The sequence below is a fragment of the Anolis carolinensis genome, chromosome 6, assembly GCF_035594765.1.
Source record: "Anolis carolinensis isolate JA03-04 chromosome 6, rAnoCar3.1.pri, whole genome shotgun sequence".
In the NCBI taxonomy this organism is placed as follows: Eukaryota; Metazoa; Chordata; class Lepidosauria; order Squamata; family Dactyloidae; genus Anolis; species Anolis carolinensis.
In genome coordinates, this window is record NC_085846.1 from 5,167,717 (window position 1) to 5,185,343 (window position 17,627).

Consider the following 17,627-nt stretch of genomic DNA (forward strand, 5'->3'; position numbering starts at 1 on the left):
TTGTAGTTTTCCAAAGGTGCGTTTACACTGTAGAACCAATGCAATTTGCCCCTAGTTCAATGCTAAGGAATCCTGGGAGTTGTAGTCTTCCGAAGGTGCATTTACACTGTAGAACGAATGCAGTTTGCCCCTAGTTCAATGCTAAGGAATCCTGGGAGTTGTAGTCTTCCGAAGGTGCATTTACACTGTAGAACGAATGCAGTTTGCCCCTAGTTCAATGCTAAGGAATCCTGGGAGTTGTAGTCTTCCGAAGGTGCATTTACACTGTAGAACGAATGCAGTTTGCCCCTAGTTCAATGCTAAGGAATCCTGGGAGTTGTAGTTTTCCTAAGGTGCGTTTACACTGTAGAACGAATGCAATTTGCCCCTAGTTCAGTGCTAAGGAATCCTGGGAGTTGTAGTTTTCCAAAGGTGCATTTACACTGTAGAACGAATGCAGTTTGCCCCTAGTTCAATGCTAAGGAATCCTGGGAGTTGTAGTCTTCCGAAGGTGCGTTTACACTGTAGAACCAATGCAATTTGCCCCTAGTTCAATGCTAAGGAATCCTGGGAGTTGTAGTTTTCCAAAGGTGCGTTTACACTGTAGAACCAATGCAATTTGCCCCTAGTTCAATGCTAAGGAATCCTGGGAGTTGTAGTCTTCCGAAGGTGCATTTACACTGTAGAACGAATGCAGTTTGCCCCTAGTTCAATGCTAAGGAATCCTGGGAGTTGTAGTTTTCCTAAGGTGCGTTTACACTGTAGAACGAATGCAATTTGCCCCTAGTTCAGTGCTAAGGAATCCTGGGAGTTGTAGTTTTCCTAAGGTGCATTTACACTGTAGAACGAATGCAGTTTGCCCCTAGTTCAGTGCTAAGGAATCCTGGGAGTTGTAGTTTTCCAAAGGTGCATTTACACTGTAGAACCAATGCAGTTTGCCCCTAGTTCAATGCTAAGGAATCCTGGGAGTTGTAGTTTGGAGACTCTTTTGTCGGTAGAGGCGAAAGACCGTGGTAAACTACAACTCCCACTAAACTGAGCCATGGCAGTGAAAGTGGGGTCAAACTGCATTCGCTCCAGAGTGTGGATGCATCCAAATACTTTCTCCCTCTTTTGTTGCCCTCAAGAATGTTGTCATCCCTTTCCTAAACCGGTTGAACCAGATTCAGATTTTTTGGGTGAGTTTGGATTCCTCTCTTTGCTGCAGGAGCTCCTTGATGTGACCCAGCAGTCCCTCAAGAACCAGATCCAGAGCCTGGTGAAAGAGTAAGTGGCTTGTTGTGAATGGGATTCCTCCAACTGGCACTCTCCGGAGGTTTTGTATTGTAGTTTGTAAAGGTCAAGGTTTCCCCTGGCGTTAAGTCCAGTCGTGTCCGACTCTGAGGATTGGTGCTCATCTCCATTTCTAAGCCCAAGAGCCGGCGTTGTCCGTAGACACCTCCAAGCTCATGTGGCCATTGGTATGACTGCATGGAGCACCATTACCTTCCCACCGGAGCAGTACCTATTGATCTACTCACATTTGCATGTTTTCGAACTGCTAGGTTGACACAAGCTGGAGCTAACAGCGGGCGCTCACTCTGCTTCCCAAATTCGAACCTGCGACCTTTCAGTCTGCAAGTTCAGCAGCTCAGCGCTTTAACACACTGCGCCACTGGAGGCTCCTGTATTGTAGCTCCCATTATTCTCTGCTCGTGGTTGCAGCTCAAGTTGGCTTCGCTCAAGGAGCCTATCCATGACTTGAGAACTTGGGTGTGTCTACACTGTAGTGCAATTTAGCACTACAGGGCCGGGTTGTGGCATAGCTGGTTAGTAGCCAGCTGCAATAAATCACTATTGATAGAGAGGTCGTGAGTTTGAACCCAGCCCAGGTCGGATTGAGCACCAGACCATTAAATAGCCTAGTTCGTTGTTGACCCAAGCAACCCGAAAGTCAGTTGCATCTGTTGAGTAGGAAATTTAGGTACCACTTTATGTGGGGAGGCTAATTTAACTAATTTACAACACGTCCAGCATTGGTATCGATCTTTATTTCTGAAATTTACTACTCTTGGCTTATACTTGAGTCAGTGTTTTCCCAGTTGTTTGTGATGCCTCAGCTTATATTCGGGTCGGCTTATACTAGAGTATCTACGGTATGTCTTTGGTCAGTAATCATCATCATCATCATCATCATCACCATAATTTCGCATAATCCGAAAATACATCATACAGTCCTAGACACTTGGGAAGTGTTCGACTTGTGATTTTGTGATACGAAATCCAGCATATCTGTTTTGTTTGCTGTGTCATACAATAAAATAATAATAATATTAATGCAATTAAGGCCAAGATCGAAAAATCAGCTGATGACCCAAAATGCAGACTGTACAAGGAAGCCGACAAAACCATTGATCATATCCTCAGCTGCTGTAAGAAAATTGCACAGACAGACTACAAACAGAGGCACAACTGTGTGGCCCAAATGATCCATTGGAACTTATGCCTCAAGTACCACCTCCCAGCAGCAAAGAACTGGTGGGATCACAAACCTGCAAAAGTATTGGAAAATGAGCACGCAAAGATACTGTGGGACTTCCGAATCCAGACTGACAAAGTTCTGGAACACAACACACCAGACATCACAGTTGTGGAGAAGAAAAAGGTTTGGATCATTGATGTCACCATCCCAGGTGACAGTCGCATTGACGAAAAACAACAGGAAAAACTCAGCCACTATCAGGACCTCAAGATTGAACTTCAAAGACTCTGGCAGAAACCAGTGCAGGCGGTCCCGGTGGTGATGGGCACACTGGGTGCCGTGCCAAAAGATCTCAGCCGGCATTTGGAAACAATAGACATTGACAAAATCACGATCTGTCAACTGCAAAAGGCCACCCTACTGGGATCTGCACGCATCATCCGAAAATACATCACACAGTCCTAGACACTTGGGAAGTGTTCGACTTGTGATTTTGTGAGACGAAATCCAGCATATCTATTTTGTTTGCTGTGTCATACAACATTGTTGTGTCAATAATAATAATAATAATAATAATAATAATAATAATAATAATAAGATCTATGTACAAGGTTCTTGGAAGAATGGAATTAAGTAATTTATATGTTTTTAATGCTTTGTAATGTTTGTATAATGTATTTTTACTGATTACTGTTAATGGTTTTAATGTGTTGTTAATTTTATTGATTGTTTGGCATTGAATCTTGCTGGGTGTTGTAAGCCGCCTTGAGTCCCCTTGGGTGAGAAAGGCGGGGTAAAAATGTTGTAAATAAAATAAAATAAAATAATAGAATCACCTTTATACCCATTTTGTGCTACTTGTCCTATATAGAGCCAGTGTTTGGGAGCTATCACAAAAGGAGCATTTCTAAGCTTTCTCTTGGCCCAAATGAGCGGTGGCGGTGGCGGTGGTGGTGAACCCGCTTTGGGTTTTAGTCCGAACTTCAGCGGAATGTCTGTAGACATCCCAGGAGGTGTTCTTCCAATTGAGCAACTTTGTACTTTTTCTCATGCGGCTCTCAGCTGAAATTTTTTTTTTTTTTTTAGGGATATGAAGCAGTTCAAAGAGACCCGCAAGGAGTTTGAGCGCGGGAGCGAGAGCTTGTCCAGCGCCTTGCACCACAACGCGGAGGTGCCCCGCCGGCGTCACCACGAGGCCGAGGAGGCAACGGTGGCTTTGAAGTGTGCCCGCACTACGTTTCACGCCCGGGCTTTGGACTACGTGCTGCAGGTGGGCTCTCTCTTATATCAGGCATGGGCAAACTTAGGCCCTCCAGGTGTTTTGGACTTCAACTCCCACCATTCCTAACAGCCGGTAGGCTGTTAGGAATGGTGGGAGTTGGAGTCCAAAACACCTGGAGGGCCCAAGTTTGCCCAAGCCTGTTTTAGACCAATTAATCAATTAAATCCATATCCTTGCGGAAACATAGATAATGAAGTGTCTTTCTCCCTGGGCTTTTAGATCAATGTGATCCAGTCGAAGAAGAAGTCTGAGATCCTGAAATTTGTAAGTATCCTTTATTTGATACTTACAAATAATAAATGTAATGATAATAATAGAGTAGAATAATAAATGTAATAATTCCAATAAAATAGAGAAAAATGATAAATGTACCATATATACAGTAGAGTCTCACTTATCCAACACTCGCTTATCCAACGTTCTGGATTATCCAACGCATTTTTGTAGTCAGTGTTTTCAATATATCATGATATTTTGGTGCTAAATTCGTAAATACAGTAATTACTACATAGCATTACTGCGTATTGAACTACTTTTTCTGTCAAATTTGTTGTGTAACATGATGTTTTGGTGCTTAATTTGTAAAATCATAACTTAATTTGGTTTTTAATAGGCTTCTCCTTAATCTCTCCTTATTATCCAACATATTCGCTTATCCAACGTTCTGCCGGCCCGTTTATGTTGGATAAGTGAGACTCTACTGTACTCGAGTATAAGCCGACCCAGACCTTCACTTGAGTATAAGCCGAGGGGGGCTTTTTCAGTCCTAAAAAAGGGCTGAAAAACTCGGCTTATACTCGAGTATATACGGTATATTATAAACCAGGAACAAAAATCATGTTACAGTAGAGTCTCACTTATCCAGCATAAACGGGCCGGCAGAACGTTGGATAAGCGAATATGTTGGATAATAAGGAGGGATTAAGGAAAAGCCTATTAAACATCAAATTTGGTTATGATTTTACAAAGTAAGCACCAAAACATCATGTTATACCACAAATTTGACAGAAACAGTAGTTCAATACACAGTAATGTTATGTAGAAATTACTGTATTTACAAACTTGGCACCAAAATATCGCGATGTATTGAAAACGTTGACTACAAAAAAGTGTTGGATAATCCAGAACGTTGGATAAGCGAGTGTTGGATAAGTGAGACTCTACTCACATGGTCTGGACCAGGGGTCCCCAAACTAAGGCCCGGGGGCCGGATGTGGCCCTCCAAGGTCATTTACCTGGCCCCCGCCCTCAGTTTTATTATATAATATTTGTATATCATTTTAAATAATATAATATATTGTATATACATATAATATTGATAATAATATTATGTTATACAATATAATACTAATAATAATACCATATAATAATATTAATTATATGTTATATATTACATATAATATTACAGTATAGTGCTATAGTTCAATATAGTAATATATAATGCTAATATTGTGCTATGCTAAAAATATAATATATTGTATGTACATACAGCTGCTCTGTGTCCCCTTCGGGATGGGAAGGGCGGGATATAAATGTAGTAAATAAATGTAGTAAATGAATAAATAAATAATTTTAGACTTAAGCTCACCCGAAGTCTGAAATGACTTGAAGGCACACAACAATAACAATCCTAATTAACTTGACTATCTCATTGGCCAGAAGCAGGCCCACACTTCCCATTGAAATCCTGATAGGTTTGTGTTGGCTACAATTGTTTTTAAATATTGTATTGTTCTTTCATTGTTGTTGTTTTGCACTACAAATAAGACACGTGCAGGGTGCGTAGGAATTTGTTCATTTTTTAAAAAAATGATAATTTGGCCCCTCCACAGTCTCAAGGATTGTGGACCGGCCCTTTGCTTTAAAAGTTTGAGGACCCCTCGTCTGGACTAAGATTTATGTATGAGGATTTTAGATGAATGGATTTTAACATGGATCTGTTTTTAAATTTTGTATTATGTGTTTTATTACGTTATGTTATTGTTTTTATATGAACTGTTGTTTTAATGTATTGTGTTAGGCATTGAATTCTTGCCTATTATTGTAAGCCGCCTTGAGTCCCCTTGGGTGAGAAAGGCTGGGTAGAAATGCTGTAAATAAATAAATAAAAATAAATACTGTATATAGTGTTGTGATATTGCAGATTATGAAACCCATTGGATCACCTTGGGTGATTTGCACTCTCTCAGCCTCGGAGGCAGGCGATGGCAAACCTCTTCCAAACAAATTTTTGAACCCATTTTTATCTGAAAAGTATCATAAAAGTAGCCCGGGCTGTGGCGCAGGCTGATAAGCAGTCAGCTGCAGCCAGCTGCAACAAATCACTCTGACCAAGAGGTCATGAGTTCGAGGCCAGCTCAGAGCTGCATTTGTCTCTGTCTTTGTTCTATGTCAAGGCATTGAATGTTTGCCTATATGTGTAATGTGATCCGCCCTGAGTCCCCTTCGGGGTGAGAAAGAAGGGCGGAATATAAATACTGTAAATAAAATAATAAATAAATAAATAAATAAAACTTTCAGATTCTCCCAAAGAAAGGGAAAACGATGGTGTTGATGCAGTTGTCTGCCTGTCTTTCCAGATGCTGACGCTGATGGAGGCTCAGTCTTCCTACCTGGAGCAGGGCTTCAACATGGCAAAGCAGCTGGAACAGTATCGCAAGGACCTTGCGGCACAGGTAAGGATGAAAGGGAGGAACGGGAGGGGATGGATGGTCTCTTGGCACCAGCCTTGGTCCAGGAGGAAGCAGGAGAGGAAGGGAAGAGTTCATGCTGCCAGGAAAGACAGAGAGACCGATAAAAACAGGATGCAAGGCAGAGTCGGGCCCGTCGGCATCCTACACACAGGCCCCCGAAATGCAGCCGCTCTTGGGCTCCGCATCTGCCTTTCTGAAGGTAAAGAGAACTTATTTTGTCTCCGGGGCCACAGCACCACTTTAGGGCACCTCTCTAAAGGCCTTGATGAACTACAACTCTCAAGGTTCCACAGCTTTGAGATGTGGCAGTTCAAGCAGTGCCAAAACTTTGTGTCGTTTAAGGCTTTCATGGCCAGAATCATTGGGTTGCTGTGAGTTTTCCAAGCTGTATGGCCATATTCCAGAAGCATTCTCTCCTGATGTTTCGCCCACATCTATGGCAGGCATCCTCAGAGGTTGTGAGGTCTGTTGGAAATTAGGCAAATGGGGTTTATATATCCAGGATGGGAGAAAGAACTCTCATCTGTTGGAGGCAAGTGTGAATGTTGCAACTGGCCACCTTGATTAGCATTGAGTGAGTTTCCGACAGACCTCACAACCTCTGAGGATGCCTGCCATAGGTGTGGGCGAAACACCAGGAGAGAATGCTTCTGGAACATGGCCAGACAGCCCGGAATACTCACAGAAACCCAGTGCCAAAATTGCATTTGTTGTACAGTGTAGATCAGGGGTCCCCAAACTTTTGAAGCAGAGGGCCAGTCCACAATCCTTCAGACTGTTGAGGGGCCGAATTATCATTTGAAAAAAAATGAACGAATTCCTATGCACACTGCACATGTCTTATTTTTTGTAGTGCAAAACAGCAACAACAACAATGAAAGAACAATACAATATTTTAGAATGAAAACAATTTTAACCGACATAAACCTATCAGGATTTCAATGGAAAATGTGGGCCTGCCTCTGGCCAATGAGATAGTTGAGTTAATTAGGATTGTTGTTGTTGTTGTGTGCCTTCAAGTCATTTCAGACTTTCGCCGAGCCTGTCTAAAATTAATTATTTATTTACTACATTTATATCCCACTCTTCTCACCCCGAAGGGGACTCAGAGCAGCTGTATGTACATACAATATATTATATCATTAGCATAGCACAATATTAGCATTATATATTACTATATTGAACTATAGCACTATACTGTAATATTATATGTAATATATAACATATAATTAATATTATTATATGGTAGTATTATTATTAGTATTATATTGTGTAACATAATATTAGTATCAATACGATATGTATATACAATATATTATATTATTAAAACTGATATAAAATATTATATTATAAAACTGAGGGCGGGGGCCAGGTAAATGACCTTGGAGGGCCGCATCCGGCCCCCGGGCCTTAGTTTGGGGACCCCTGGTGTAGATGTACCCGAAGTTTTGCAAAGGCTAACTCTTCCATCGATTGTACTAAGGGTACATTTACATTGCAGAATGAATGCACTTTCAATGCTGCTTTAACTGCCATGGCTCATTACTACGGAATCCTAGGAGTTATAGTTTTACAAAGTACCTCACTTTTGGGCACCATGTTTTTATGTAGGCATGGGTCAATATGTCCCAAACCTTTATCTCTTTTGGGAGAGATAAAGTGGGATATAAATAATAATAATAGTCATCATCATCATTATCATCATCATCCAGCATATTCATCTCGTTTGCTGTGCCATATTGCGTTTTTGTGTCAGAATAATGTAATTATCATCATCATCATCCAGCATATTCATCTCGTTTGCTGCGTCATATTGCATTTTTGTGTCAGAATAATAATAATCATCATTATCATCATCATCATCCAGCATATTCATCTCGTTCGCTGTGTCATACTGCGTTTTTGTGTCAGAATAATAATAATAATAATAATAATAATAATAATAATAATAATAATAATAATAATATTGGTCAGAATGGGCTAGTTGACACTCTGGCATGGTTGGATTGCAACTCCCATCATTCCTTATCCTTCCTGGTCCTGATCATTGCTTAAACAGAATATGACCCATTAGCTTTATCTGAAAAATTAAGATTAGAGAGCAGAGATAAATTGTTATATGGAAACTGAGTTTCTGTGAGTTTTCTGGGCTGTTTGGCCATATTCCGGAAGCATTCTCTCCTGACATTTCCCCCACATCTATGGCAGGCATCCTCGGGGGTTGTGAGATCTTTGGAAACAAGGCAAGTGGGGTTTATATACCTATGGAATGATGCCCAGGGTGGGAGAAAGAACTCTTGTCTGCTTGAGACAAGTGTGAATGTTGCAATTGACCACCTTGATTAGCACTGAATAGCCTTGTAGCTTCGAAGCCTGGCTGCTTCCTGCTTGGGGGAATCCTTTGTTGGGAGGTGTTAGCTGGTTCTGATTATTTCCAGCCTGGAATTCCCCTGTGTTTTATCAGTTCTATATAGTGGCAGAGCAAGAGCAGGTTTCAACCATCGATTAGTCGCCATTTAGGATAAATGACTGGGTACGATATGCCTATTATTTAGGCAATTATAGTTAAATGACTGATACTTCAGGAGGATGGGATGATGCAGAATTTCGGATTGTGATTTGGTAGTGTTGTGATAATGTATACAATATGCAATTTTATTTTAAACAATTAGAATAAAAACAACAACAAATACATCAGGCCAAATAACACAGCTAACTCGAATACAATTATTATTATTATTATTATTATTATTATTATTATTATTGACACAATGGCATAGTCTGACACAGCAAACAAGATAGATATGCTGGATACATTATTATTATTATTATTATTATTATTATTATTATTATTATTATTATTATTATTATTATTATTAGAAGTGCCCGATGGTTCAGAAGGTATAGGAGAAGGATATATTTTCTCACACAGGCATGTTTTCCTTCATTGCTGGAAAAAGAAGAGCAATATAAATGGGATAAATCAATGAATTAATCCCTGACTGCATGTAATAACAACAATCATAACAACAACATCAACAATAATAAATTTATTCTCTGCCTCTCCCTGCAGCTCGATGCAGGATAAAATATTATTAAAACAAGGGATAAAACACTATTAAAAGACTTACAACAAAATGCACAGGGTTAAAATACAAGTTAAAATCCATTCATAAAGTGCAGATTAAAATCCATATTGTTGCAACGGGGAGAAGGGTGGAGAAATCCCCTTCCCGTTCCCATTCATTTTGTGTCTCTTGCTAAGCAACAGAGAGTCCAAATCCCGCTCAGTTCATTTCCTGCTCAGGATAAAATGCATTTCCTAGCCAAGTGGACCCTTGACCTCTGTTTTGGCCAAAGATAAATGTTTGCTTTCCACATTTTCCAACCCAGTTTGACAGAGGAAGGGGAAAGAGACATGCATACTAGCAGTGCATCTACACTGTAGAATTAATGCAGTTTGACACCGGTTTAGCGGCCATGGCTCCATGCGATGGAATCTTGGGAGTTGTCGTTTGCAAACGACAACTCCCAAGATTCCATCGCATGGAGCCATGGCAGCTAAACTGGTGTCAAACTGCATTAATTCTACACTGTGGATGCATCCTAGGTGTGGACAGGTAAAAAACGACAACTGGGCTTCGTGATCTGCAGGATCGATACTTACGCCATAAGGAGAGGTGGGTAATAAATATATAATAATAATAATAATAATAATAATAACAACAACAACAACAACAACAACAAAACTCCTCAAAGCACAGCAGACAAAAAACCAGTACAAGAAAACCGCACTACAAACTAGAGCTGACAACTGGCACAACAAAACATTGCATGGAAAGTTCCTTGACAAAATTGAAGGAAAAGCTGATAAGGAGAAGACCTGTCTCTGGCTCACGAATGGGACCCTGAAGAAGGAGACAGAAAGCCTGATCCTTGCAGCCCAGGAGCAAGACATCAGAATAAATGCAATTAAGGCCAAGATCGAAAAATCAGCTGATGACCCAAAATGCAGACTGTGCAAGGAAACCGACGAAACCATTGATCATACCCTCAGCTGCTGTAAGAAAATTGCACAGACAGACTGCGAACAGAAGCACAACTATGTGGCCCAAATGATTCATTGGAACTTATGCCTCAAGTACCACCTCCCAGCAGCAAAGAACTGGTGGGATCACAAACCTGCAAAAGTCTTGGAAAATGAGCACACAAAGATACTGTGGGACTTCCGAATCCAGACTGACAAAGTTCTGGAACACAACACACCAGACATCACAGTTGTGGAAAAGAAAAAAGGTTTGGATCATTGATGTCGCCATCCCAGGTGACAGTCGCATTGATGAAAAACAACAGGAAAAACTGAGCCGCTATCAGGACCTCAAGATTGAACTTCAAAGACTGTGGCAGAAACCAGTGCAGGTGATCAGCACACTGAGTGCCGTGCCAAAAGATCTCAGCCGGCATTTGGAAACAATAGACATTGACAAAATTACGATCTGCCAACTGCAAAAGGCCACCCGACTGGGATCTGCACGCATCATCCGAAAATACATCACACAGTCCTAGACACTTGCGAAGTGTCCGACTTGTGATTTTGTGATACGAAATCCAGCATATCTATCTTGTTTGCTGTGTCATACAATAATAATAATAATAATAATAATAATAATAATAATAATAATAATAATAATAATAATAATACATCAAACAGTCCTAGACACTTGGGAAGTGTTCGACTTGTGATTTTGTGAAATGAAATCCAGCATATCTATCTTGTTTGCTGTGTCATACAATAATAATAATAATAATAATAATAATAATAATAATAATAATAATAATAATGGTTGTTGTTGTTGTTGTTGTTATATGCTCCTTTGTTTTGAACTTTGTTTCCAGCTCCATCAGTTGGTCCTGGAATCGGCCCGAGAGAAGCGGGACATGGAGCAGCGGCACACGGTCATCAAGCAGAAGGTGCGCTTTGGGTGATCTATTGGGGGCGCATCTACACTGTGGAATTATTGCAGTTTGGTATCACTTTAACTGCCGTGGCTCAAGAACTATAGAACCGCAGGAGTCATAGATTTTCAAGTGCTATAGAATCATAGAGAGTTGTAGATTTGCGAGGTCTTTGCCCTTCCCTGCCAAAGGATGCCAGGGCCTCAGCAAACTACAACTCCCAAGACTCTATAGCACCGAGCCATAGCAGTTAAAGTGGTGTCAAACTGCATTCATTCTGCGGTGTAGCTGCACCCGAGGAAAATAGAGCCACATGTACTATATATAACTTAATGGAGGAGGGATTGGAGGAAGAATTTCTTTAAGCATCCCTATTCCAAAGTGGGAATTATAGCGCTCTCAGTGAGCTGGACTATAACTCCCATCATCCATGATGTAATGGGGTTGGGTTTTTTTTTGCATTTTGTAGGATTTGTCCCAGGATGATGTGGTTCCCGAAGTTAAGACGGAGCCCGGCGGAGTGGTGATGGAAGGCTATTTGTACAAACGGGCCAGCAATGCTTTCAAGACCTGGAGCAGGTGAGCAGCAACAAACCACGATCCAGCATCGATTAAACAAGCCAGGTTTTGTAAACAAACATTAAACTGCCACCTTTCTTTTGCAATGTTTTGTTTCTTTTTTTATTTAAATGACAGGCGCTGGTTTTCCATCCAGAGCAATCAACTGGTCTATCAGAAAAAGGCCAAGGTAAAGGGATGGGGTTTTGATTTTCTGAGAGTTTTCTGGGGTTTCTGAGAGTTATTGCTCCATAAAAGTATTATTGGGTCGTTGTCAGGGGAATCGTTTTTATTATTTGGAGGAAAAATGGGATTTGTTTAGTGTTGAAAACAGGAACGGGGCTGGATGATATTTGGGAGTAAGAAGAAGGGGCCAAACTGATGTGTAACCCCCCTTCTCCACATTTACTTTGCTCTCTGCCTTCTGCACATGCTCAGGATGCAGTGACGGTGGTTGTGGAAGACTTGCGGCTCTGTACGGTCAAGCCGTGCCCCGATCATGAACGGCGTTTCTGCTTCGAGGTGGTCTCTCCCTCCAAGTGAGTCTTAGGCTGGGCCCCTATTATTATTATTATTGACACAAAGACATAGTATGACACAGCAAATAAGATAGATATGCTAGATTTTGTATCACAAAATCCCAAGTCGAACACTTGTGCTATGTATTTTCGGATGATGCGTGCAGATCCCAGTCAGCTCGCCTTTTGCAGTTCACAGATCATAATTTTGTCAACCTATTATTATTATTATTATTATTATTATTATTATTATTATTACTATTATTATTATGTTTATTTATACCTCACTTTCTCTCTCCACAAGGAGACTCAAAATGACTTACCTTAAGTAACCTTGCAGATCTGACCCTGAGTTGGGAAAAGGGGGCTTTCTTTCGATACTCACTCCCCAGATTGTTTACAGAAAGTCAAGCCAAGTTTAAACCAATGATTGATGCTATAAACAAACCCAAGTGTTGGAGGACAACCACAAACGGTGATAAGCCATGGTTTATAGAAGTTATGTTTCAGAAAATAAGTGCAAACTGTGATAAACTATAGTTTAAAGAAGTAATGTGTGACACCTCAGGGCGGCGTGAGCACTGGGAATCAGACACGAAGGCCAATAAACAATCTAATATCTTTATTAAGGAAATAAAGGAGACAACTAAAAATAAGCAGAGTATATAGTCCAGCAATAGACCTTTCAGGAAAGGTCAAATATAGTCCAGTAATGTGAAAGTAGATGTCCAGTATTACAGTTCAAAGTTTTAAATCCAAAAACCGAAACACACTCAAACCTTTAGGCTGTTTGAGTGAGGATTAAGGCAGGATCTGTCAAGAGTTCCAGGGCTCGAATCCGAGGCTAGGATGCAAGGCAAGGCAAAGTTAGTCGTGGTAAAGCTGAATCACTGTCCAGGCTTGACAGGGAGACGAGAAGCAACACCGGTCTACTCGAGAGTAGCGCGCTGCAGAACTAGAGTCGATGTGAATTCCTCAACTGACACGTTGAACACCGCAAAGGCCAGTCGGCGCCCAGAACTTTTATGGGACTTCGCTCTTCTCTCCAGCCAGGTGTCTGAAACTCTTTCCCAAGGGAAAATGGCCTAAGTCAACAACTTGCCAGCTGCAGTCCTCCTGGAAAACTCTCAAGGGAACCGGCTTAATTAACGCTTGCTCTCTCCGCTAATCGAGCGCTTCTCCTCAAATTCTGCTTCTCCGCGCGAGAAGTTTCCCAAAACAATTTGCGGTCAAACATAGCATTCTCTGGAGAACCGGGCTGTGAGTCAAGGCCCTTTTTAATTAACTGTGGGCTAAAACTGTCAAGAGGGGACATCTGGAAGGGAGCGGAATCATGCAGAAATGGCAGAAACCCCATCTCTTCTTCGGTCTGCTCCGTAATGGCGATGGGGTCATGACTCGGGGGTCTCTGAGACACTACATAATGTTTCAGAAAATAAGTGCAAACTGTGATAAACTATAGTTTAAATAAATCATGTTTCAGAAGGCAAGCTGCGATAAACTGTAGTTTAAAGAAGTCCTGCTTTGTAAACCATGGGTTAAGCAAGCCAGGTTTCAGAAGCCAATCACAAGCTGTGATAAACCATAGTTTAAATAAGTCAGGTTTCAAAAGCCAACAGGTATGATAAACTGTGGTTTAAATAAGCCAGATTTCAGAAACCAAGCACAATCTGGGACAGAATACTGGCAAGCAAGGAGAAAATTATAGCAAGAATATATAAGATTCTGAGATTAGAAATGTTTACATAGCAGTAGATAAGCTTTGAGTAACGATAAGGGGGAGAAAGAACAATAGTGCAAACTGTGATGAAGCATAGTTTAAAGAAGTTAGGTTTCAGAAGACAACAGCAAGCAGTGATAAACTGTAGTTTAACGAAGTCCTGTTTTGTAAATCACGGTTTAAACGAGCCAGTTTTCAGAAGCCAACTGCAAGCTGTGTTTAAAGAAGTCAGGTGACAAACGCCAACAAGTGTGGTAAACCCTGTTTTAAGTAAGCCGGATTTCAAAACCCAACCTCAAGTGGGTTGTTGTGTGTTTTCTGGGCAATATGACCATGTTCCAGAAGCCTTCTCTCCTGACGTTTTGCCCACATCTATGGCAGGCATCCACAGAGGATGTGAGGTCACAACCTCTGAGGATGCCTGCCATAGATGTGGGCAAAATGTCAGGAGAGAAGGCTTCTGGAACATGGCCATATTGCCCAGAAAACAGAAAATACATATTGCCTTTGACAACATAGCAACCTCAAGTTGTGATTAATCATGGTTTAGACAAGTCAGGTTTCTAAGAATAAATTGTGAGGTGAGCTGCTGGCTAGGAGATTCCAATAACTAGAATCAAAGGAAAGTTCACTTTTCCCAGCTTTGTTTGAGTCACCTGCAGAATGTGGCTTTTAGGGGGGCAGGTGAGCCTTGGTGGCACTTTCAGAAGATCCTTGAACTCTGATTTTGGGACTGAGGAGCAGTTTCTTTTTCCTTTCACGACCGTGTGCCTTTCCCTTTCCTTGGGCAGGAGCTGTCTTCTCCAGGCAGACTCGGAACGGCACCAGCAGGCCTGGGTTTGTGCCGTTCAGAACAGCATTGCGTCGGCTTACAACGAGGAGCGGCCGGAATTCCCTGGGCAGGTGAGGCCCCAAAGGACACCTTTCCACCGGGAAAAGGGGATACGGGCATTTTGACCTTCTTACCTTTCCTGTAAACAAATGCTTCCACCCACTTCTGCTTCAATACATGACTTTAGGGTTTGTTCCATCAGGCTGATTCTGAGATTAGAAATGTTTGCATAGCAGTATATAAGCTTTGAGTAGCGATAAGGGGGAGAAAGAACAATAGTGATAGCCATGCGTACATAGCAAATATTTGCCTGTCATATTAAGTTACTAACCTACTAAGAGATTAAATTACATTTTTAGATTTCTTGGGTAATAATTAAAATTAGTTAAAGACTTAAATAATCTGACAAGAATAATTGATGAAATTATGATAATGTAAAACCAGATGAGAGGAAAGGAAGAACAGGAGATAATATAAGAATGTAAAAGAATATAAGAATGTAAAAGAATATAAGAATGTAAAAGAATATAAGAATGTAAAATTTTTGTTTGTTAATGTGTTAGTAATGCCTGGAACCTCTGGTGGCTCAGTGTGTTAAAGCGATGAGCTGCTGAACTTGCAGACCGAAAGGTCTCAGGTTCAAACCCCGGGAGCGGAATGAGCGCCCGCTGTTAGCTCCAGCTTCTGCCAACTTAGCAGTTCAAAAACATGCAAATGTGAGTAGATCAATAGGTACCTCTCCAGCGGGAAGATAATGGCGTTCCATGCAGTCATGCCGTCCACATGACCTTGGAGGTATCTACGGACAACGCTGGCTCTTTGTCTTAGAAATGGAGAGGAGCACCAACCCCCAGAGTCGAACACGACTGGACTTAACATCAGGGGAAACCTTTACCCTTTACCTAATGCCTGTATAAATACTTGTTAGCTTGGTCCATTGTTTAGCCTTCTTTTATATCAAACTCTCTCACACACACTCTCTCTATATATATTACATTGGCTTTTTTGTTTGTTTATTTGGTTGCTTACTGCAAGTTGCTTTTGGTGTGAGAGAATCAGCTGTCTTATTGTTTTATTGTTTTATTGCTGCTGTTGTATTGCTGTCGGGCATGGCCCCATGTAAGCCGCTCCGAGTCCCTCCGGGGAGATGGGGTGGGGTATAAAAATAAAGTTATTATTATTATTATTATTATTATTATTATTATTATTATTATTATTATTATTATGGCGTTTGCTGCTTTGCAGACCTCCTTCCTTGTGGAGGCAGGTGTGGTGGCGGAGGCAGGAGTTGCCTCAACGGTGCCCCCTGCAGGATGGTGCCACAGGCAACTGCCTAGTTTGCCTCATGGTTGAACCGCCCCTGCCTTGAGGTCTACTTAGACCCCAAGATCTCCTCGACATTTCTGAACCTTGAACTCGATTTGAATGGAAGGGCTTGCAGGTGACGCTGTTGCTCTCCCCGCAGGCCCTGGAGCGGACGGCCTCTCTCTCGGCGGCCACGCTCCAGTCTCCGTCCAGCCGTAGGCTCCGGGGAGGAGTGGACAAGCACGTGGTGGACCAAGTGCAGCGGCTGGAGGGGAACGCCCAGTGCTGCGACTGCCGCGAACCGGCCCCCGAATGGGCCAGCATCAACCTGGGCATCACCCTGTGCATCGAGTGCTCCGGCATCCACAGGTGAGTTGGTACTCCCATTAGGGATGATGGGAGATGTAGTACACGATGGAGGGCTTCTCCTTGCAATTGAATCAAATGGGAGGAACCTTGAGTCAGGTGGGAGGAACCTTCTCCAGATCTTGAGGTCCAGCTGGGGGTGATGGGAGTTGTAGTTGGAGGGCACCACTTTCACTGCCATGGATCTTTGCTATGGGTTTTGTAGTCCAGAGGGGCCCAGAGAAGGTTTTGTAAAACTACACACCCCACTATTCCTAGCATTGAGCCACAGCAGTTAAATTGGTATCAAAGTGTGTTACTTCTACAGTGTAGATGCATTCCTTGTCTCCATCTTCACACAGGAGTCTCGGTGTGCATTTCTCCAAGGTGCGATCGCTGACGCTCGATTCCTGGGAACCGGAGCTTGTTAAGGTAAAGCGGGAGGGACCTTTGCCAAGAGATCTCTGCAAACCAGTTAACTGCAAAAAGCCTATTTAAATGAAAATATCACCAAATAGATGGAGCTGCAGTGTTGCAATGGGTTAAACCAGGGGTCCCCAAACTTTTTAAACAGGGGGCCAGTTCACGATCCTTCAGACCGTTGGAGGTCCGGACTATAGTTGGCTTCCGAGCAATAATAATTAATAATAATAATAATAATAATAATAATAATAATAATAATAATAAAGAGGATTGGAAGAGATCCCTTAGGCCTTTTAGTCCAATCCTCTTCTGCCTTTCTGCACCAAAAGCACAAGCAAAGCACCCCTGACAGATGGCCACCCAGCCTCAATGTTAATAATAATAATAATAATAATAATAATAATAATAATAATAATAATAATAATAAAAAAGAGGGTTGGAAGAGATCCCTTAGGCTTTTTAGTCCAACCCTCTTCTGCCTTTCTGCACCAAAAGCACAAGCAAAGCAACCCTGACAGGTGACCACTCAGCCTCAATGTTAATAATAATAATAAT

General features: G+C 41.7%; 1 protein-coding gene across 1 annotated transcript in view; it reads left to right on the forward strand.

Moving 5' to 3' along the window:
• acap1 (ArfGAP with coiled-coil, ankyrin repeat and PH domains 1) overlaps positions 1-17,627 on the forward strand; it is a 48,975-nt gene that overhangs the window by 18,056 nt on the left and 13,292 nt on the right. Inside the window, exons 5-15 of the mRNA XM_062984531.1 lie at positions 1,187-1,245; positions 3,527-3,710; positions 3,942-3,986; positions 6,302-6,397; positions 11,312-11,386; positions 11,841-11,950; positions 12,068-12,119; positions 12,368-12,468; positions 14,959-15,070; positions 16,465-16,673; positions 17,012-17,081. Of these exons, the coding sequence (XP_062840601.1) occupies positions 1,187-1,245; positions 3,527-3,710; positions 3,942-3,986; positions 6,302-6,397; positions 11,312-11,386; positions 11,841-11,950; positions 12,068-12,119; positions 12,368-12,468; positions 14,959-15,070; positions 16,465-16,673; positions 17,012-17,081 (1,113 nt within the window). The remainder of the gene's footprint in view (positions 1-1,186; positions 1,246-3,526; positions 3,711-3,941; positions 3,987-6,301; positions 6,398-11,311; positions 11,387-11,840; positions 11,951-12,067; positions 12,120-12,367; positions 12,469-14,958; positions 15,071-16,464; positions 16,674-17,011; positions 17,082-17,627) is intronic.